Genomic DNA, 22,104 nt, shown 5'->3' on the forward strand with positions numbered 1-22,104 from the left:
GCAAATCAATATAGACAAATCGATCAAGCTGATAACTATGGCCCTGATTTAATTGTCAGTTTGTGTATTGGCGACAGACTGCTGTCCTCCCCACTTGCATCTAAACTCATTCCAGCTGTTATAAAATTAGCTTTCTGTAATGCGTCTCTTAAAGGCCTTGGTGACAGATCAGTTTCCAGCCGTTCCCAGGTCCAGTGGGCCATAATTACATTTTATTGATTTTTCTTCTGCTCGTACGTATCCCTTTTATTGGATGCATAAAATCCATTTCAGTCTTAGCACCACTTCAGCTCCAAAACCTTGTCATGAACCAATTTTGTTTATTCTATTGATTTCCTTCTTGATAAATGAAGGGTGTAACGATTAGGTCAGGAGTCCCTGTGGATAAAAAAAGACATCAAGACATCTTCAGATGTGTCAAAGCTACACTCACTGTGCTTTAAGAGGCAATTGTGTGCAAACAGTAGATCAAGCTTGACAGGGCAATACTACCTGCACGTTTTTATAGCTTGATGTTCATTGTACTACATCAATGAAGTGCAACACAAAAGATCTTTGCATGTTTCTCTGATCCCTCCCTTCAAAGTCCTTTGCGTCCATTCAGCCGCTGATGAGGGATGGAGAGATCATCTCTGAAGAGGAGGATGAAGGAGATTACTGCAGATTAGAGTTGGCACGTGTCCATCTGCTTTCCTCATTCATATACACATCACAGTTCTTTACAGCAATCCAGCTGAGGCAATGCTAATAAATTCAAAATGTAATTTCGCAGAGACCCTTTCATCCAAACACAATGTATAATAGACCTGGCAGGAACAGTCCCTGGGCTGGAAACTACTGGAGAAAATGTTTCCCTCAAGGACACAGTGGAGACAGAGCATGGCCATGAACTATTTTATCCCTGTTGTTTGCTCTCGCTTCAATATCCCCTGAATTCAAATAGTAAACCTGCTCCAAACCTGAAGTTCCTTGAATTTTGTGCATGATCTGTAATTGTGATTTTCAAAACATTACAGTGAGAAAGGTCAACACACTCTCACTGGATTTTTATAACTATTTTACATTTTAGCAAATTAGTAGTTATAATTCCATATGATCTCATTTGTATACATTTTCATACAATCTTTTTATGCCCCACTGATGTTTAAGTTTAGGGGTGGACGTTTTTCCCAAAAATGGTAGGCTATGTTTCCGTACGAACCAACATACGTTTTCTCATTAGATCAGTTTGGAAAGGTATAATATATCCTTCAAATATTCTGAAGAGACGGTGTTTTAAAAAAGAACAGTGTTTTAAAAAATTGCAGATGTTTAAATAGTCACGTCTAAATGATTGCTAGAGGAAATCAGAGTCCACACAAGTGTTAAGGCCTGTTTCGGGGAAATGTTCTGAGGTTTTTTTCCAGTGGGAAAGGATGAGACACAAGGATAAATGCTGGTCTGCACGTCCCGTCGTGGTCACAGGGCTGGAATCTGGGGAAAAGAATTTTCAGGGGCTGGAAAATGTTGGTTGACATGCCTCTTTCAGTATGGGAAAAGAAAGGGACCTTTTATAGTTAATGCATGTCATTAATAAAATTATGAAAGAATAATATTGCAAACTGTGTTCCATTGCAAAAAAAGAAAAAGAAAGTGTCAACCAAAGTGCTCTAGTTACTCAAGTCATCAGTCTTTTAGATGCCACAGACCCCCAAATATGATCATCCTCAAAATTTGAAAGGCAAATAGGCCTACCCAATTTATATTGAGTATACATAGGCCTACATATATTCACAAATTGTATATAGGCCTATAGGCTATGTTTCCGTACTTTTTTATGGAACCCCTAGCATTCCCTTGCGACCCGTCGAGGTCCTTGCACCAGAGTTTGAAAACCTCTTGTTGCTGAAATGGCATCAAAAAGATTGAACAAAACGCCAAATAATGCGAAAGTGACTGAATCTGATTCGATATTAATGAAATGCAGTAGTGGTAAACTAAACTGCACAACTGATATTCTCCTATTAGTTAATGCAAAATGTTGTAAGAGTCGTTCTAGGTATAGGAACTTGATGTAGGCTACGCTATTTGGAAACTCTCACACTTGACCTCATGAAAGCTGAATATTCAATTATCTTTAATGTATTAAGCACATCCAGCAGCAGCGAGCGCGGGGCAGCTTCTACATGAGCGTATAATGGCAATTGGAGGGTTCTCGTTCGCTCCAAAAATATCCTCACTGAAGCACCACGGCGCGCTCCCGACTACTCCGAGGCATGTGACTGCGCGCCCACGCGAACCGTCAGGCAGATGCGGAGAAAGCGACAGGGGAAAAGGAAAAGCATCACTTCAACTTAATTCAACTTTATCACCCGAACACTGGAACTCCTGCAGGGTTTACTGTATAGCACACTCGGTACTGGACATAATTTGAGCGAACAAGGGATTTAGCGAAGGTTGTGTGTGTGTGTGTGTGTGTTGGAGTCCCGTCGTTTGACCATGGATTCAGTCGCACCTGGAAAAAAAAGGTAAGCAAGCACCAATTTCTGTTTAGATATGAGCTTGTTTTGGCAAAAATGTTGTTGATTTTAAATTCTGTTTTGTCCTTTGTTTGTGGTTGGTATCAGTATTCTCTTTCAGTAGGCTAATTGTCCACGGATAACCTGTTGTAACATTTATAATTCATATCCCTGCATGAATGAAACTGTGACGAGAGTATTTTTCACATATTTGCAGGATTTTCAAGATATTTGCTTTCTTACAAACTCAAACCAGTTATAGAAAAAACAGCACTGCTTTAGAAAAGTGGACTGACTCTCAATCACAACTGATTTAAGCTCTCGAGGTTCGCTTAGTGAATGAATCATTTAATTCATTTTTTTAAATGAATCGGTTGAACCGGTTCACAAAGCTGGTCCGAACGATTCGTTCATTAATCGGACTGAACAGATGTCGATTCAAGAAGCGACTTGCCCGTTTCGAGTAAGCGATGAGTGAGCTAAAAGTAACAACCGAGAATAGAACAGGGATAGGAATCGGATTATGGTCCAACAAGTAGGGTAGCCTATAGCCTACTTTAATCTTATACTTTAGTCGAATAGCTTAATGTTCAAAATAAAACGCAAAGTACTTGAATTATGAATTGACTGTATGACTCTTAAGCCCTATTCGAACTGTATCTGCGGACGTCGTGTGATTTAGAAATTACCCACCCACATCTGAATTTCGTTTGGCGCATTCGCACGGGATAAACGAAGCCTATGACTTTACTCGAAATTACTGACATATCTCCCGGATATGATGTCAATAGGCTATTGCTTGGAAATGTCTTGTCGTTATTATAGGTCTAGCTGTATGATATATTATAAACAGAAGAATGTTCCTTTGTTGCTATACATGTCATCCATCTCCATCTAATCATTATTTTTGTTCTTCTGATGGTTTTCAGCTTTCTCTTTCTGCAAATTGCATAGTTGTAGCCCTCGTATCATGGTGTAGGCCTATAGCGATATGACCCAGCACCCAAAATACTATCAAAACACTCCAGCGCAGCCTCCATTCTTCGCGAAAGATGGATAAAAAAAGCGCACAGGAAACAAAAACCTTGAAAAAATTACAAATGACCCCGCCAAATCACAGAGATGCCGATTCGCACGGGACTAATATTATCACAGGACCTCGGTGTTCGGCGAAATATGTAATTTGCGGGGGAATTTTTACTTTACAAATTACAGACATGGCCGATTCGGACGGGATTAAGATCACAGACAACCTCCTCAATTAATACAAACTACTAGAGTTCACTAGGTAATACTTATACCGTGCGAATAGGGCTTTAAACACACATACGAGTCAATAGCCCTTAGTTATTTTTAGGTTGTAAATGACTTTTTTTTTACCTAATCATTGCTTCAGCAAACTGGACTGGGAAACATAAAATAGGCCTAGCCTACAATAAAAAATGTTTTACGAGAACATTTTAGGCCATGTTTTGCGGATGTCTGAGTGCACATTCAATCCCACAATGCACCGCAATAACGAGTGCACAATCGATCTACGCTCAACCATAGATAGGCTATACATAGATACCTCATTTCAATGGGCCGCTATATGTAATATTGGAACGGTCAAAGAACATTCGAGAGCAATTTGACTGAGTGTCTGCAACCGTAGTTAGACGCGAAATAGATATATGAAATAGACTTCCGCAGATGATTTTGCTAAACTAACACAATACAACAAGACGAAGGCGTCAGCTAACACGACATTAAAAAGTTACCATTGTAAAAGTAAAAACATTAAAAATACAATAGTAAAAACATGTAATATTGAGTTAATACATATAAAAACACAAACCAACACATTCTCATCTGTGAAAGGTTATCCCATTTCTTCGGGAATTTTAATCTCGGCCGTTTCACAACCAGATCTAGGCTGCGCAATGTTGTGACATCATTGCTTCTTACTGTGAGTGATGACATGCTGACTGCTGTAAGATGGCGGTCTTGCCAACGTGTCTGGAGAGGTCAAATATGGAATCTACCTATACATATCTATGCGCTCAACGACTAGAGAATACCTATAATGTACTGTGACGGTCGCGCCAAATGGTCCAATGTGGCTATATCATACAGGTATAAATTCCTTTTTAATTGATTATTAAATTGTTTAATTAAGTTTTAAACATACTAGTTTCCATTGTAGAGTTTAATATACATTACTTCTGGAGCTGCTAGTTTGCTAAGCACAAAACTATGCAAAAGTGGGTAACTTAGCCCTTTCGGCGCACTCAGTGTCTGAAATCACTCACTCGTTTTCATTCACTCTTTCAAGTGGACTTTATTAGTGGAGTAATGTAGGGAACAGTTAATGAGGGTATAGGGGGCAATTTCAAACACTGCCCTAGACTCGCTGCCCTAGCTTTCATTGGCCAAAGACCGCCCAGATGTGTCGTGTAGGGGCGTGAAAATGTAACGTTTAGTTGATCCTGATAAGCGTTCATTGCCACAGTTGGAAACACAACTGCTTGCTTCTTCCATAAGGGGGTTTGGCTTCACGACAGCCTTGTTTCCAGGCGGACCGTTAAAGAACGTAACACATACGTCTCCTGGAAATCCTGTAGAATTCAACCAATCAGATGACAACTTAAAAAATCCTGAAGTATTTCCAATTTTGTGTGTGCGATATGTATCAGACGTTTAGCCAACGGTTCGTGGGCATGACTTCTTAGGCTGAGACTACTAGGTACCAAGCGGTGACATAATCACAGTATTATTTCTTAAAAGAATTGCTGACTGAATCCATTTTTAAAATGAACCAACTTCCCATCACTGACACTGAAAAGATATAGAATTCTACTTTCAAAACTAGAGAACTGAGATCCTTTTCACTCGATTCACATTTTGGTCCTCTCATAGAGATCTGAGTTTGGGTTTGTCTGTCATTTAGGTTTTATTGCACATGCGCAGTGCTGAAGGATATCTGAATTCTGAACACGCTGAACATAACATATAGTAGGTTTGATTGATCATCTCTTCCTTTAAAATCAGTGCTGAAAGATACGGCCTAGTGCCATTTAATTAAAGAGTGCATGGCTAAGTGCTCAAATCTATTCAAGATCCAGCATTTGAAATTAAGAACATATTTCTTAAACCCTATTTTCAATTGGGCGAGTTTTGGTTTTTATTACAATAGAATGTACATGTAATATAATTGTTTATGATACTTAAATTATATTAAACATTGAATTACAAGTGTATGTTAAGTAGCACAAGCCAGTATTTGAAATGACTGTGTACAATGAAATGCAAACACATGAAAATGAGATCTTTGGGTGTTGCTCTGCTCTCCGAAAGCCCTCTGTCGTAGCGCTTGTGTTTTGCTCTGGATCAGCTGACACCTCTCCTCTTGGCTCTATTGTAAAGGTCCCCTGTGTGCTATCAGCTTGTGGCCTGTCGGTGCTGTCATTCGCAGGGGTGTAAAATGAAGCTGAGAAAGGTTAGGCTGCTTCTGCACTTATCAAACCAGCCATTCGTCCTCTTAGAAACAGAATTCGTAAATAGAAGAGACTTCATTTATCAGATAGCTGATGAAGGATGTTGACCTTTGCTTGAATAATGTTTTGCTCGACGTCTCGTCATGGGTTCTATTATTGCCCCTTTTTTAATATGGATATGGATTTTTAATATGGATTAATATGGACATTAACAAGTCTGTGGTTAATGCAGGGTAATGTTAGTGTTTGTTCACTGGATGTGTGATAATGTCTAATAACATATCCACAGGACGCCAAGAAGCTTTATACGACTGGATAATGGCATTAACCTAGATTCAATTGAAAAGCTGACATGATCCTATATCATGTCCTGTTAAACACACCAACTTTCTCGCACGCACTGTGAGTGTTTCTGCTTATGCTGTTTTGAGCAAGGCGTAAACATTTATTCTGGTTATACCCATTAACCTTGTTTATACTAATGGTCAAGGTTGCAAATATAGTGGAGATGCATTAAGTAGAGATGTTTTCCTGTAAGAATGTGTGTGCACTGTCCTTGCTGAAATATTTAGACCATAGTAAGTGTGCCTTATGTGTGTGGGTTGTAAATAATGAATCATGTCCCCTGCAGGAAGCAGTTTGTACTGGTCAAAGGGAGGGAAAACAGAGAGCAGGTTGACTGACGGAAAGCTTATTGGATCATTATTATTAAAACATGCTGAGGGCACAGAGCGTCTCACAGAGGGGGCTGTGATCATGCTAAAGGCTCCGTCTGTCTGCTCTCCACAGTCTGGCTCAGTACATCTGAGACGACTTCTAGAATATTATATCAGCATAATTGCCTCTTTTTTTTCAGTATATTGGATACACAATTTTAGTTCAAATATTCGGTTACACTTTACAATAACCGTCAGTTTAGTAACAGTTAATGCAAGGTATCATGACCTAACAATATACTATACTTTTACAGCATTTATAATATTGGTTAATTTCTACATATACTAATATATTGTTACCATTTCAATTTCATAATGTTCAGCCATTCAATTTTAAACATTTCAGCTAATGCATTTACTATTAACTAATGTTAACTAACTGAACCTTATTATTGTATTATAACTTATAACTTTGGTTGTGTAATGGTTGTGTAAGATCCCTTGTGGACCTTTTAGTTGACTTCGATTATACTACGTGGTGCTCTTTGATGTTATTATGTTCTCTCACCAGGGGTTTGTGGTTAGCTCATTTTTCCACCGTGCTGCTGTTGGGTTGTGAGACTTTGTATTATCTCAAAACTGCATATGTGGCTTCCTACAGAACAGCTGTATTGTAACTTGTAACCTCCTACAGATCTATGAAATATATTCTACAGTAGATTGAGACAAAATGTTTTAGCTATATGCAGAAACTTTCAGGATTTAAGTATTGACAGATCACGAAAAAGGTGTCCACAGTTGCTCTTTCAATGATGAACACTGATTGCACTGATTTTAAGTATACAGTAAAGTTAAACATTTTCTGATAACGATACAAATTGTCAATATTAAAATGTCTTTATTTTGTCTGAATTAAAAATAAAACCCTAAAACTAAAATCAGCTGTTTTTAATGCATAACCACATTATAGCCTAATGTACAGTATAAAAACATGGATATTCGTTTTGAGATTTATTAAAGATTAAAGGGGACCTAATATGCAAAATTCACTTTTACGTGGTGTTTGAACATAAATGTGTCTGCTGTGTGTGTACACAACCACCCTATAACAGTAAAAATCCACCCACTCTTTTTTTAAATCCCCATAAATCATAAGCAGTGTCTCAGAATAAGCCGTTTGAAGTTTCTGTGCAATGTGACGTGACATTTCACAGGCCCCGCCCACGACTGACAGACTCCGCCCTATTAGCATAGACCCCGCCCTGAGTGAGCTGTACACAGTCCGCCATGTTTATCTCCTCGCCAGAGCTTTAACTGCAGCATTCAAGTAAGAAATGTTTTTTATTAAAGCTACTAAAGTTATTCAGTCAAGAGCAGTGAGTGATTTTCTGTTTTTCTTTTGTTGTTTGATTCATATGATTCATATGAATTCATATTCATATGATTCATAACAGCATATGGTACTGTATATTATGCTGCTTTCACTTTAATGCACAGATCTAATATACACATGCAATTTTTTACCTGCTGTTTACTTTTACAGACATAACCGACTATGTTTATGTGAACTTTGTGTGTTTTTTACATAACCTTGTGTGCATTTGACAGTTTAATAACCCGTAAAAGAGAACTTAGTTTACAGTTTTTCTCGATTGCTTAAACACATTTCTTGAAACTATGCCTCGTATTCTCAAAACAGTAAACACAAATCCATAACATCTCACCCAGTTCCCCAAACATCCTATTTTCAGGTCAGGCCTATTTTCATTCACTCTTGCTGAAAAACCAAACTTTGTCCTCAGACATCACACACAAGCCCTCACAAACAAGCACACTACAACATAGTCTTACACACTGGTGCAATAAATTCGAAACAACATTTCCAATTCCTTAACCTCTTCCTTCACTCCCATCTACTCCTCCTCCTCCTCCTCCTCCTCCTCCTCCTCCTCCTCCTCCTCCTCCTCCTCCTCCTCCTCCACTCCAGTGTCCTCATCCTCTTCCTTCATGTCTTTCTGGATCCATTGTTCCAAAACCCAATGAACTGACTCTGACTCTTTATCTATATTGAAGGTTCTGATTGGTGTGTGATCAATTTTGACTCTTAGTGTTTCCACTTGGGTAATTGTGTGCTAACTGAGCTGAAGCTGTGCTGACTTGAGTGAACAATATTGAATGCTAGTGATTTCTAAATGACAACATGGTGTAGGTAATGAGAAATTAAGGGATTTGTGTGTAGAGTTTTGCAGTGAAAGTTCAACAAATCTGACTCGTGTCAAAACAGGAGAATAGTGTTTATAGTCTAGGGAAATGGGTGTGCTTTTTGATAAATGGCGTTTTAGTTGAAATTTTAATGAAATATTTAATGTAATGAAATTTTAGTTCAAAAGCCTGGTTATAGTGTTATAATCAAGAAAAACTGTAATACTCACGGGACGTGCCGTTTGACATCCAGCTTTCTGTGCACGTGCTTCGGATGTATGTGCTCAGAAAACCATATAGCTATCAGAAGTTTAGACTGATATGGCTTTAAAACGCATGCAGATAATATGCATTTACAACATGGTATAATAAATATCTGTGGGGTATTTTGAGCTGAAACTTCACAGACACCTGAGACTTATATTACATCTTGTAAAACGGGGCATAATAGGGGCTAACCCTAACCCTAACCCTTTAGGTTTATTAAATTAGTTATTAAATTGGTGTTTTAAAGTGAGTGGTAAATAAGCATTTTTTATGAATTGCCAAAACACATTTCTCAAAACCATCACCCACTTTCTCAAAACCTTAAACGCAAAACCAAATCTTCAGACTACATTCAGAGAATCTCTGACTATTCGGGCAAAATCAAACACTTGCCTCAAATCCATTTTATTTGTGCTCAAAATCAAATAATGCTTTCAGATCATACACACAGTGAGTCAATATTATAAACGCTACAGATCATTCATTAGAGACTACATAAAAATAAAATAAAATGGAGAACACAGAATCCAAAGCATGCAGTTACAGAAAAAAAGGATATTGTAACAAAGTAAACAAATTATGCAATTACCTGAAAAAGTATAGTAATCACAACTGAATAAAGGTGAATGAATTGTATACTGTATGCACTGCAAGTATAGTCTTGTACTGAATATTGTATAGTAGGCCTATTGACTGACTGTATTCAGCACTTGCATACTGTGAAAATGACTGTCCACATCACAGACAATGCCATGTCTTGCCAGGCAAAGGTGCCAGATCCAGCCTTGACAACATTCTCCACACCTTGCTTTTTCTCGTCCTTGTCCTCTTCCTCCTTGTTCACCACCTCTTACACGTTCTTTTATATTGTTTCCATCCGTGATTGGTACATTCCGATATAATCTGATTAAAAAAAACTTTTTTACTGATGTTGAAAAGATCCCCCACACAAACCTAAACCAGGATCCTGCATAATGTTGCTGTGAGGCATGGCTACCCTGTAGTCAAGGTCATTGTGGTTTGAAGGTTACTTAGATGCTAATTATAGAAATGTAGTATTAGGCCTTCAATTTTTGGTGCTAAACATGTCCATCTCAAGTACATACACATACACATAATAAGAACTTACAAATCCCCATTTGCTTCATTTTATATTTTTAAATTACATATTGAATGGGAAATGGCCAGTGGGGCGACTGAAAGCTTGTGTGTGTGTGTTGGTACATCACTAATGTCCTTTTTCTTTCTTCACTGTTCTGTTGTGTCTGAAACAGCATGTGCAGAACAGGTGGAGTGATTCAGAGAAACAGACAGGAAGAGGGGTGAGATGACTTGGTGGTTTCTATAGCATTCGCTTTTAAGGCGATTGGCTGGCACTTAACTGCACTGTATCAGTGTAGCGTCCTCAAAGTGAGCGCAGAGTTCAAGAGTGTATGTTTGTATGTGCATGTTACATCCTTTAATGTAATAATATCTTGTCTCATGAGGGGCCCAAGAGTAAGGCAGAAAATAACACACACACACACACGCACACAGGTTTTCATTATTTATGGGGACATTCCATAGACATAATGATTTGATTATACATTATTAGACATAATGAATGATGTACTGTATAAACTGTGTATTCTTTCCTCTACATCCCCTGCATTTCTTACACTTTCAAAACACTTAGTATGATTTATAAGCTGTTTTCCTCATGGGGACCAAAACATGTCCCAACAAGGATTTCGGATATTGCCATCTTTGTTGGGAAATTTTATCTATCTTCACATTTTTGAGTTATATTGCAGAATATCTGCTACGGAAAGTGTTTTTTAAGGAAAATTTTAGTTACATAAAATGTAAAATTCTTGATTGATAAAAAAGTTTTTTTATTCCATATTTTTTATTCCATATTTACACCATTAATAGCACTTGTGTCCATTCTGAATGAATTGGTTGAAGGAATGAGTCCGTGACTCACTCATTAACATAAACTCAGTCACTTGTCGCCATCTAAATGCAGAAACCTGCAGAAAATCCCCACCACTCATTAGATCTAGATAATTGTAAACATTTTAGTGACAGACAAATATTACTTGCCATGTTTAAAAATCACAGCATAAACAGTTTTAGAACCGTTCACCTCTCAGTCACAGCCAACTGTAAATGATGTATATAAGCACAAAGCAATATATGGCAAATATATTAGCACATGGCGAAATTGAGCCCACTGACACATCTTATCCCACTCTCCCCCACAGTGTATCCTAGTTAATCCAACCCAGGACCCAGATAAAGAGATTATTATCCTACCTGCAAGCTTGTGAAGTTGGCACCCAACTGAATGTAATATTCCCTCTTGACAAATGCATCAAAATATATTAACTTTACCAACTAAACATACATAAATGTGTAATGTTGACTGCTTTGACAATTAATACTAAGGCTTCTCATGAATTAAATCTTGAGAGAGAGACAGAGCAAGAGGAAATATAAATCAATGAAAATTAATTAAACACTGTTGACATCTCTGAATAGTCTTGTCCACGGATGTTTTATGAGCTCTGGTTTTTCCATATTTGCCCCGAAGACAGCTCATGGCAAACATAATGATGTCAGTAACTGTACAGTAGGATCTTTGTGCATGTGTGTGTGTGTGTGTGTGTGTGTGTGTGAGAGAGAGTGTGAGGGAAATAGGTTTTACCTGCCATGTCTCCATCGAGCCTGTTAATAAAGCACTACACAGCTATGTATATTTATTTTTTATGACGTTTGTGACATCATATCCTGTAGTCAACATTTGTTGCAGCACTCTTAGTAATTTTGCATGCCCGAATGCACCTTTGCTTAATGTTTGCAGTTGGTGTATATGCAATGAAACCTATGCGTGTATTTTAAAGCTATATGATGTATGTTTTGACAGTTTGACAGCACACAGGGGAAGGCATTGACGGCACATGCCCCTCTGATATGATTTATACGTATGTTTGTGTTTGTGATAGGGTGAGCTCAGAGCGAAGGAAGGAGAAATCCCGAGATGCAGCACGTTGTCGGAGAGGAAAAGAATCAGAGGTGTTTTATGAACTGGCCAGAGAACTACCCTTCCCCCACAGCATCACCTCTAACCTGGATAAAGCATCAGTCATGAGACTCGCACTCAGTTACTTGCGCCTGCGTAAGCTGCTGAACACAGGTGAGAGAGGACAAATGTTCAGTGAGATCATGCAGTGAATTCGTCTGCATGCTTTCATCTCTGTCTCTCTTTAGATATATTGGATGTGGAGACTGAACTGGACTCTCAGTGGAACAGTTCATATCTGAAAGCTCTGGATGGGTTTCTCATGGTTCTTTCTGCTGATGGTGACATCGTCTACCTGTCAGAGAATGTCAGCAAGTGTCTAGGCCTACCTCAGGTGATTTTAGGGGATTTTAACATCTTGGCTTGATTACACATGCACGTGTGACTCACATTAGAAGTATTTTTTTCTAGTTTCAAAATATTAATTGACAATTAGATTTTGTTATGAATCGTTATAATCGTTAACAGTTGAGTGACATTACAAAATCTGAAATGCGGTAATAATTTGATTCAGTTTGATACTTATCAATGCTTAAAGGTGAAGTGTGTGCACTATTAGTGGCACAAAACAGAATTGCAAAATTTATATTTTTCATTTAAACAAACTAATTGCGGTTACATTTTGATGCTGATTGATTGAAAGAAGTCTCTTATGCTTACCAATGCTTCATTAATTAATAATGGATTTTTTTTTTTTTTTCAGGATTCTTTGATGAATAGAGAGTTCAAAGAAAGCCATTTAGTCTCTACTGTCACTTTTAAACAATTTAATGTGTACATGCTCAATAAAGTATTAATATTACTTTAATTACTTTTGGTGGGGAAATGAATGCATAATAGATTATTATTATTATTATAGTATTTGTTATCAACTATAAAATGGAATAATCCACCTTTCATTGTAAGATCATACTGTCTGATGTTAAACTGAATCTCTAATGGGGCTATGAATGTGTAGCCAGGCCTTAGAAACGTGAATAATGAATTGTGTGTACTAAACCATTTCTTACCCCTGTAGATTGACCTTACTGGACACACTGTGTTTGAGTTTACTCACCCATGTGATCATGAGGAGCTCAGAGAAATGCTGGCACACAGAAATGGTAATTCTCTCTCTCTCTCTCTCTCTCTCTCTCTCTCTCTCTCTCTCTCTCTCTCTCTCTCTCAATCACAATAGTGATCACTTTCACGTATCTCTTTCCCTTTCCCCCCTTCAGGTCTGTGTAAGAAAGCAAAGGAGTTTCACACAAATAGAAGTTTTCTATTGAGGATGAAATGTACACTGACCAGCAGAGGGCGTACTGTCAATGTCAAATCTGCCTCCTGGAAGGTACCACCCCCTACTTGTGCTTCACTTTTGACCCTGTGACAGCAGGGTTACTCTGAAAGCATCTATACAATGAATCTGGATACATATTTATCCCTATCAGCCTCTCTCTCTGACAGGTGCTGCGGTGTTCGGGCCATATCCACACAGCAGATGGTGTTGTGAAGGAAAAAAATGCGTGCTCAACGTACCTGGTGCTCATCTGTGAGTCTATTCCCCACCCGGCAAACATTGAGGCTCCTCTGGATTCTAGAACATTCCTCAGCCGCCACACTTTAGATATGCGCTTCACCTACTGCGATGAGAGGTAAAGTCTCAGCTCCTCTGAGTGTTATACAATAACACCTGCCCTGCTCAGCACAAAACTAAATGCTTTTGTGCTGACAGAAGCAACATCTGACTCTAACATCTGAGCATCATTTATTATAGGGTATACTTTTGGGCACTTAAGTCATACTTAAAATGACTGAAGTTCATTACATAGATTTGGGGTTTTCTAACTTTTTTTATTTCAAATAAATTCTTTTGAACTTTATTTATCAGGGAATCAGGGAAAAAATGGTTTCCACAAAATATTAAAGGGGTGGTTGATTATTATTTCACTTTTCTAACTTTAGTTAGTTAGTAATGTTGCTGTTTGAGTATAAACAACATCTGCAAAGTAATGCTCAAAGTTCAAAGCAAAGGAAGATATTTGCTTTTAAAGAAATCGTTTTTTAAGGACTGCAACAAACGGCTGGTAGGGACTACACAACATTCCTCCCGGGTTAGTGACATCACAAACCCTAAAATGTACATAATCCCCGCCCCCGGGAACACGCAGTCCATGTTGAGAAGACGAAGAGTTGTTGTAGTAGAGCACATTTGTGAGTCTGCTCAAGCTGTCGCATCGGTCTTTTCACATGCAATACAGTACGAAGCACAAATGCAATAGCATGTCACTGTAGGCATCTTACAACAGTTCCCACACGAGTGATTTTATAGATTATCATGACAGGATATGCTAATTTAAGATAGTTAACTCCACATCAGCAACAGCAAGCTGTTAAAGCTCCGCCCTCTGTGCCAAGAGCAGCAGCTCATTTGCATTTAAAGGGACACACACGAAACAACGCGTTTTTACTGACCCTCAAAAAGGGACAATTTTAACATGCTGTAAAAAATTATCTGTGGGATATTTTGAGCTAAAACTTCACATACACACTCTGGGGACAACAGAGACTTATTTTACATATTGTAAAAAGGGGCATTATACCACCCCTTTAAACAGCACAACTTTTTTTTTTAACATTGATAACAGTAAGAAATGTTTCTTGAGAACCAAATAAGCATATTAGAATGATTTCTGAAGGATCGTAATACTGAAAGAATTAGTGAGCACGAAAGACTTAAACAATTAAAAAAATTAAACAATTTTACTGACCCCGAATATCTTTTTTCTATGCATTATTATAATAATGTCAGATGTATAAACTTTTGAAAAATGTTAGGATCTGACTGTATAACATAATAATTGTAAATCATGTCATTATTTTTAACTAGAAAGAATAAAAAATATAGCTGCAAGCAGCAATGACGGGCTTAAGCCCAGCAACACCACCACCCTGGTGGCTTTAGGGCAATATACATTTAAACTGGGTATATGAAAGGACTCATAAATCCTTTAGGAGGGGGTATTAAAAAGTTTAGCGCATGCGCTTTTCACAAAACCCTGAATAGCCGACTTTTTGTTTGGTTGCTGTCAGACTGTCAGTGTGAAAGCTGTTCGGCTCAATGAGAGCTATATGTGTACTGAGTTTTGTACATATAATTGTGCAAGTATGTTCAATATATGGAGCAGGTTTTCAAAATGCATTCAAAGGCATTCAAATTACACACAAAGGCATTCAAATTACACACTAGGGCACAAGCCCCTTTGGGCCATTGCTCTAATATCAACAAAACTAAAGTTATTATCAGAATCTTGTGAAGTATGTGTCTGGGTATTTTTGCCCACGTTTTCAGGACTACTGGGTATTGAGACATACTGAGACATTAGTAGGGAAGTATGCATTTTCTGATGCAGAGAGAGTCTGTTGACTGAGGGTCCAGATTTATGGCCTGGATTTCTTTGCCATCTAGTGGTGACTTGTGAAAGCTGAAATGTCACTGAGCGGCATTCAACCTGTGTGTGTTTGTGTGTGTGTGTTTGCAGGATCACAGAGCTGTTGGGTTTTGATCCAGTGGATCTGTTGCAGCATTCTGTGTATGAATACTATCACGCTCTGGATTCTGGCCACATGACCAAAACACACCACAAGCGTATGGTCACTTAAATGCTGTTCACTTATGCAGATATAAATTAAGACATGTCATAATGCTTTATATGTCTCTCTCTCTGCAGTGTTTGTAAAGGGACAAGTGTGTACCGGACAGTACCGGCTGCTGGCTAAAGCAGGAGGATTTGTTTGGGCAGAGACTCAGGCCACTGTGATCTATAACAGTAAAAACTCCCAGCCACAGTGTGTGGTCTGCGTCAACTACATCCTCAGGTGGGACTTCACACACTAGTCTTAGTGTGCATTTAAATGTGTGTCTGTTTAAATGTGTATCTGGCTGCCTGAATACGTGCAGTTAGTACGTGCAATATGTGCTTGTGTTTGTATGAGTGACATTATTTTTATCTGTTCATCCTTTGCAGTGGCATTGAACAGCCCAAACAAATCCTGTCCCTTCAGCAAACCAACAGCACAAAAATAAAGCGAGAACAGGAAGAACACCAGGAGGAGTTCCTTGGGGCTGATGTAACCATGGCTGAGTTGAAAGAGGAGGGGAAACAGAGGGATGAAAAGGAAGAGTCGTCTGTGGAAGAGGGGTTAAATGACAGCCTGAAGGGGGAGCCAGCGGCACTGACTGTAGACCCTGTCCTCACACTGGATATCACTAGCACAGGTCTGAACTCTACATTAGCCATGTTTCCATCCAAAGCTGTAAGTTTAACTTATGTGTAACATTGGAAGCACCGTTTCCAGAGTTGTGTGAGACAGTTCTAGGAGGAAATTATACTTAATCATTTTGATGACAGACTTTGGCTTAGGCATTTAAGAATAACCAAACCAACATTTGAGATGCTGTGCAATGAAATTGGTCTTATGATTAGTCCAGTTATCCAATTACATCCTCTGTTGAGGCAAAGTCACGAGAGTTTTTTTGTTGCGTATTGAGGGATTTATTCGGTAAATGTGTTTCCATTGCAGTTTATGCGCATATCTTCTTATCTTATATAAATCGTTTGACTCTTGCCATAGAATCCTATTACTCACAGTCCATAAAAAATAACTAAACATTCATATTTATACATGAATTCTATTTATATTTTGACCATTTATTTATAGAAAGTATGTTGTTGTTTTTTAAAGTCCTTATGTTAATTTCTTGCAGACTCTGCAATCTCTGTGCTGACAGAAATTCCTCTCTACAACGATGTGATGTTGCCCTGTTCAAGTGTACTGCTACCCCTCTCACCCCTCTCTCCTCCCTGTTCCTCCCTAAATGAGGATGATGCCTCCACAGCCCATCTACAACCTGATGACTTCCCCTTCCCACAATCTTCGGCTTCTTCCAGATCCCAGGTGGAGTCTAGTCACCGTTTTACTCTCATACCTTTCACACTTTTAGTCCTTTATATGTCTTTTTTCTTGTTTACTCTTCAAGAAAAAAATATATTTGTGACATGTGACATGAATTGGTTGTTTGTTTATGTGTAGGTTGATCTCCCCGTGGATTTAGAATTAAGTGACCAGCTAAAACCAGATCACGTGGAGAAACTATTTTCCATGGATATGGAGTCCAAGACACCCTTTAATACACAGGTACAGGTACAGTAGATCTGTTGATGATGTACTGCATCCACACAGATGTCAATATAAGTCCAAGACGACAGCCATATCAAGCAACACAGCATAAAAAATGTAGTGCACCATTAGTGCAAGCCAGGATCAGGCCTTAGTTCAATTAGGGCATTTAAGTAGCTTTTATAAACGTGCCTTAGAAAACAACATTACTGGTGTACATCTTGAGACAAAACAATGGCACTGACATATTTTAATATATTCCAGTGCAAGTTGCTTTCAGTTAAAACGGCTAAAACATGCATTTTAGTCCAGGACTAGGCTTAGGCCTTGTCTGTGAAACCGGGGGTATGTGTTTTAATGTGCTGATGGTTATGATTATTATAGGGAGTTGGTTTGGATCTGGAGATGTTAGCTCCATACATTCCCATGGATGATGATTTCCAGCTGCGGACTGTTTCTCCAGCCGAGTCGATGTGTTCCAGCCCAGGTTCATCGCTTGAACTGACCCCCTCCAGCAGCACGCAAACTGCCCCTGCTCTCCCAGCAGCCCCTACAGCCTTGATGTCCTGTGACACCGTTCAGCAGAACACTAGAACCACAGAGCAGGACAACTGCAGGTGAGACCGCATCCTCAGAGAGACATGCTTTGTTGATCAGATCTGTGCTGCAAATTAACTCAATACAGTTATTCAAGAACAATCTATTTTTTGTTGCCGTTCTTTTTCTCTTCCTGTTTCCTTCTGTAACTCTCTAGAGAAATTATTCAAGACAATGATATTTCTTCTAAATGTCAGACCAACCCGAAGCTGCTCAAGAGGAAACTTGAGACCATACCTCTGTCTGAAGCAATAAGACTGGTATGTTGAGTGGTCAATCACTTCATGGAATTGTCATTATAAAAAATATTTTTTTATATTGTGCAGTCAGCTGGGGATTATTGCAAAATTATAGCAATAAACCCCTTTAGGGTGTTTACATCAGAATTTCAGACAAATAATAACAGTTATTTATAATTTATAAAAATATATATATATATAATTTATGGTAATCTTTATTCAAATAGATACATTAATAAGAAGAGTTTACGAGTGACTGTTGATGTGTGTTTTCTCCCAGGGGTCTGTGTTGCAGTTGGTGACTGATTTTCCAGAGAAAAAGGCCAGAAAATCAGATGCTTCATCATCAGAAGGGATTCGCCATGCCACGATACTGTTGCTGCCATCTGGTATGTCACCATGGAGACAGCATGTCAGTGTGTGAAATCCTTGCGAATATTGAGACCAGTTGTTTTTCATGTATTATTGCTCTTTTTCTATCTGTTTTTTTTTTTTTCTCAGATGTTGCAAGTAGATTGTTGAGCAGATCGTCAGAGGGCGGAGCCGTAACTATGCCCCTCCCCCAGCTTACCCGTTATGACTGTGAGGTAAATGTGCCTGTGAATGGACGGCAGCACCTGTTACAGGGGGAGGAGCTACTGTGTGCCTTAGACCTAGTTATTTAAAAAGCCATACTTGTGTTTTCGGATGAATAGGGAGATATCAGTGGAATTATACTTCCATTACAAAGAAACAGTGGTGAGCAATCAAAACAGATGGGATGCTTCTGCTTCTGCTTCTAATGAGTAGATGGTACATGCTGGACAACAAAAAGGGAAAGGCTAATTAATGATAATGACAAGGGAAATGTAAAACTGAATTAATAGAGCAATTATGAGTTGTGCTCTTACAGGCTAGAAATACGCACAGAGAATATATATTCTATTCTATATAAGATTGTATTGTGTTAAAATACAAAGATTTTTCTCGCACAAATGACATAAATTTACCTGTAGCTTTCAGAAAATGTTATTTTATTAGTACTGCTGTTTTTATAATTATGTCTAAGGTATGTCTAAATGTCTTCTTTGTTCAGGTCTCTACATGTCCCATATATTTGTGTGTAAATGGTATGAAATGTCTAAAGTGGCTGTTATTTTAAATTTGTGAAACATATTATACAACAATTGAGAGTAGTCAGCATATTAGTAGAGCGACCCACATTACTACCTACATTACACATTACTAACTTAATGTTGAAACTATTACTCACTATTCCTATTATTGCTAGAGATTTCTATTTAGTTTAATCTCTGGATATATCTAGGGCATTAACAAGTTAAAACGTTCTCTTGTGTTCCCTATACTATTACATTAACAGTGGCATATACTGTAGGAAGCATAAGATCTGGTACTACAACCCCTAGCGTGAGAGCTTTGCCGCTGTGCTAAGCTGTGTGTCTCGTGTTCTTTTCTGTCGTGTCACATTGTCTTGAGGAAACTGTTATGTCTGTGACAAATAAAAAAAATGTTTTTAAACAACATTTAGCCTATAGACATCAATGTGTGGTTGTAATTTAAAGATACTACTGTTCAGAGAAGAAGTTTTGAAAGAAGTCTCTTTTGATGAAAAACACTGTAAAAAAGAGTAGTATATTGAAATATATATTGTGATATATTATTACAGTTGAAACTAAATGTTTTTTTGTTTAATATCTTGTCAAATGTAATGTATTCCTGTGATGACGAAGCTGAATTTGTAGTAGTCATTCTTCAGTCTTCAGTGTCACATGATCCTTCATAAATCATTCTAATATGCTGTTTGCTGCTCAAGAACTATATCTGTTTGTAATCAACATTGAAAACGACTTTTATTTGAGGTATTTTTCCATTCTCTGCACCACTAAACCTAACCCTACTGTATATAAACAGTACATTTACAAATGAGTCAAGAGTGTGTACAAACGTATGTGTTCGTCAAACACAACACAGAACAAGAACTGTTTTCAATTACTAATGGCCTTGCCAAAGGACTTACTTCATCGCTCAGGACGCTGCATGAGCTCTTTATGTGCCGTGCGAGACACACAAAACCTCAGAAGGTCCCCTCCACATTTCTGTGGGAAAACACTTACTCATGGCGAATGCCTTTATTCTTGGTAACTTTATACACACTATTTTGTATCTGTGTGTCGTCCAGGTTGAGTGAATGGCCCCCATTGAATTAGTGGAAAAATCCCATGATTCTTGCTTTTGTTGCTATGGAGAGGGCTGTTCTCAGTCTCAATGGACTGTTGCACTTCAGTCAAACACAGACCAGTTTTATGAAGGCAAGAAAAGGACTGTTTTTCTATTTAACGTTTTGTTCTCATAAACATGTCCCATGAGGCTGATTGTTCACAATAATGACCAGCTTTACTCAGCAGGATTGTTTGTGTATGATGGGTGGATGGAATGCTGCATCTGAATTTGCCTACTTATAGTAGTATAGTAATGTGAGTTGAGTAGTATGTCAGAATTAATAGTATTCATAAAACAGTAAGTGAAAAGTACAGTACCTGATGAACGAATACTTCCGGCCAGATTCAGAAGTGTGCATTCGATGGACACTTTACTATCCCATGAGGCCACAGGAGAGGATTTGTGAATGGAAGTGAAACAGCACAACTGACGCTGTAGATTACATGCAATGAGAACGTTGATGTTTCAAAACAAATGTTGAACCACTGTCCCAGGAGTGTCCAATCCTGCTCCTGGAGGGCCACTGTCCTGCAGAGCTACTCCAATTAAACACCTGAACCAGCTCATCAAGCTCTTACTAAACATACTAGAAACTTACAGGCAGGGGTGTTAAGGCTAGTTGGAGCTAAACTCTGCAGGACAGTGGTCCTCCAGGGCTGAGTTTGGACACCCCTGGCCTGTACAGTATGCGCTTTCGGACGCAGAGGAAGTGTGGAATGTTGGACCCTTCATGTACTAAACTGACAATCAGACTCTGTTGCTGGATGATAAAATAACCTTATCAAATTCATTCACTAAACAGTTGAGTAAATAGTGCATAGTATAAGTGCATAGTGTATAGTGTGTCTTTTGTGGCGCACTTGGGCTGCGTCTGAAATCACATACTCTCTTGAGTAGGCCAGGTACTTATTTTGAACAAGTAATTACTCCACTACCGCTGAAAAATTATGTTCTATATAGTATGAATGTGTGTAGTAGTAGAATGTAATCTGGACGTACTACATTCACCATGTTGTCATTATCATGTGACCTACCCGCTTTACTAACATTCATAAATCCTCTCCAGTGGCCTTATGGGATAGTAAAGTGTTCATCATATGCACACTTCAGAATCTCGCCAGAAGAAGTAGGTCATCCAGGTTCTTTTTGTCTATTCTTTGTGTGTAGGCCTACTATAAATTCAGACATAAGGGTCAAATGTTTACCAAAGTGTATTTGGGGATTGTTTTGAAAAGATTGTCTTATTTGTCTTATTACTAAACATTACAGTTACATAGTGTTGTTTTAAATAGATTGGTGGCCCGTGGACAGTTTCAGAGTTTCAAACACTCTGATTCGGTCAGTGCTACAACACAATGTCGGTGAGAGGGGAACAAATAAAAGCAAATGCACACAATCTCACAAATGGGTTTCCTGCAGTTGATGACTGCACACACATGGTATATTGATCAAATGCTATACAAAAGCATGTGTAATTGACTGAAGATCTCTTCCACAGCTTTAACTGAGCTCCAGCGGACAGCCAGCCTGTTTTCACTTACGTCTGTTAAACACACACACACACACACACACACACACACACACACACACACACACACACACACACACACACACACAACTATTTGTCCTCAGAGGACCTGTTATAAAATCCTGACATGTGAAAGCTTTAATGATTTCTATGGACACACGCCAGCTGAAAAAAAAACATGATTTGTAATAAATCAG

At 38.4% G+C, this 22,104-nt stretch overlaps 1 protein-coding gene across 3 annotated transcripts; it reads left to right on the forward strand.

Annotated features, from left to right (window-relative positions):
* Positions 1-2,241: 2,241 nt before the first annotated feature.
* On the forward strand, positions 2,242-19,961 carry hif1aa (hypoxia inducible factor 1 subunit alpha a). Of its 3 annotated transcripts, none has more exons than XR_014603523.1 (15): positions 2,242-2,507; positions 12,087-12,277; positions 12,352-12,497; positions 13,182-13,266; positions 13,381-13,493; positions 13,610-13,797; positions 15,685-15,791; positions 15,874-16,021; positions 16,171-16,421; positions 16,911-17,101; positions 17,237-17,341; positions 17,708-17,940; positions 18,118-18,180; positions 18,440-18,548; positions 18,661-19,961. XR_014603523.1 is itself a non-coding variant. In XM_084092717.1 (15 exons), the coding sequence occupies exons 1-15, from the start codon at positions 2,479-2,481 to the stop codon at positions 18,822-18,824; spliced, it is 2,163 nt and encodes a 720-aa protein (XP_083948843.1). In that variant the 5' UTR covers positions 2,242-2,478; the 3' UTR covers positions 18,825-19,961. The 3 variants fall into 3 exon arrangements, 2 of the variants coding, with proteins under 2 accessions (XP_083948843.1, XP_083948844.1); XM_084092717.1 differs by having other exon boundaries at positions 18,078-18,180; XM_084092718.1 differs by having other exon boundaries at positions 2,266-2,507; positions 13,594-13,694; positions 18,078-18,180.
* The last annotated feature ends 2,143 nt before the right edge of the window (positions 19,962-22,104 follow it).

This window comes from Abramis brama (assembly GCF_963993115.1).
Source record: "Abramis brama genome assembly, chromosome: 19".
Taxonomy (NCBI): Eukaryota; Metazoa; Chordata; class Actinopteri; order Cypriniformes; family Leuciscidae; genus Abramis; species Abramis brama.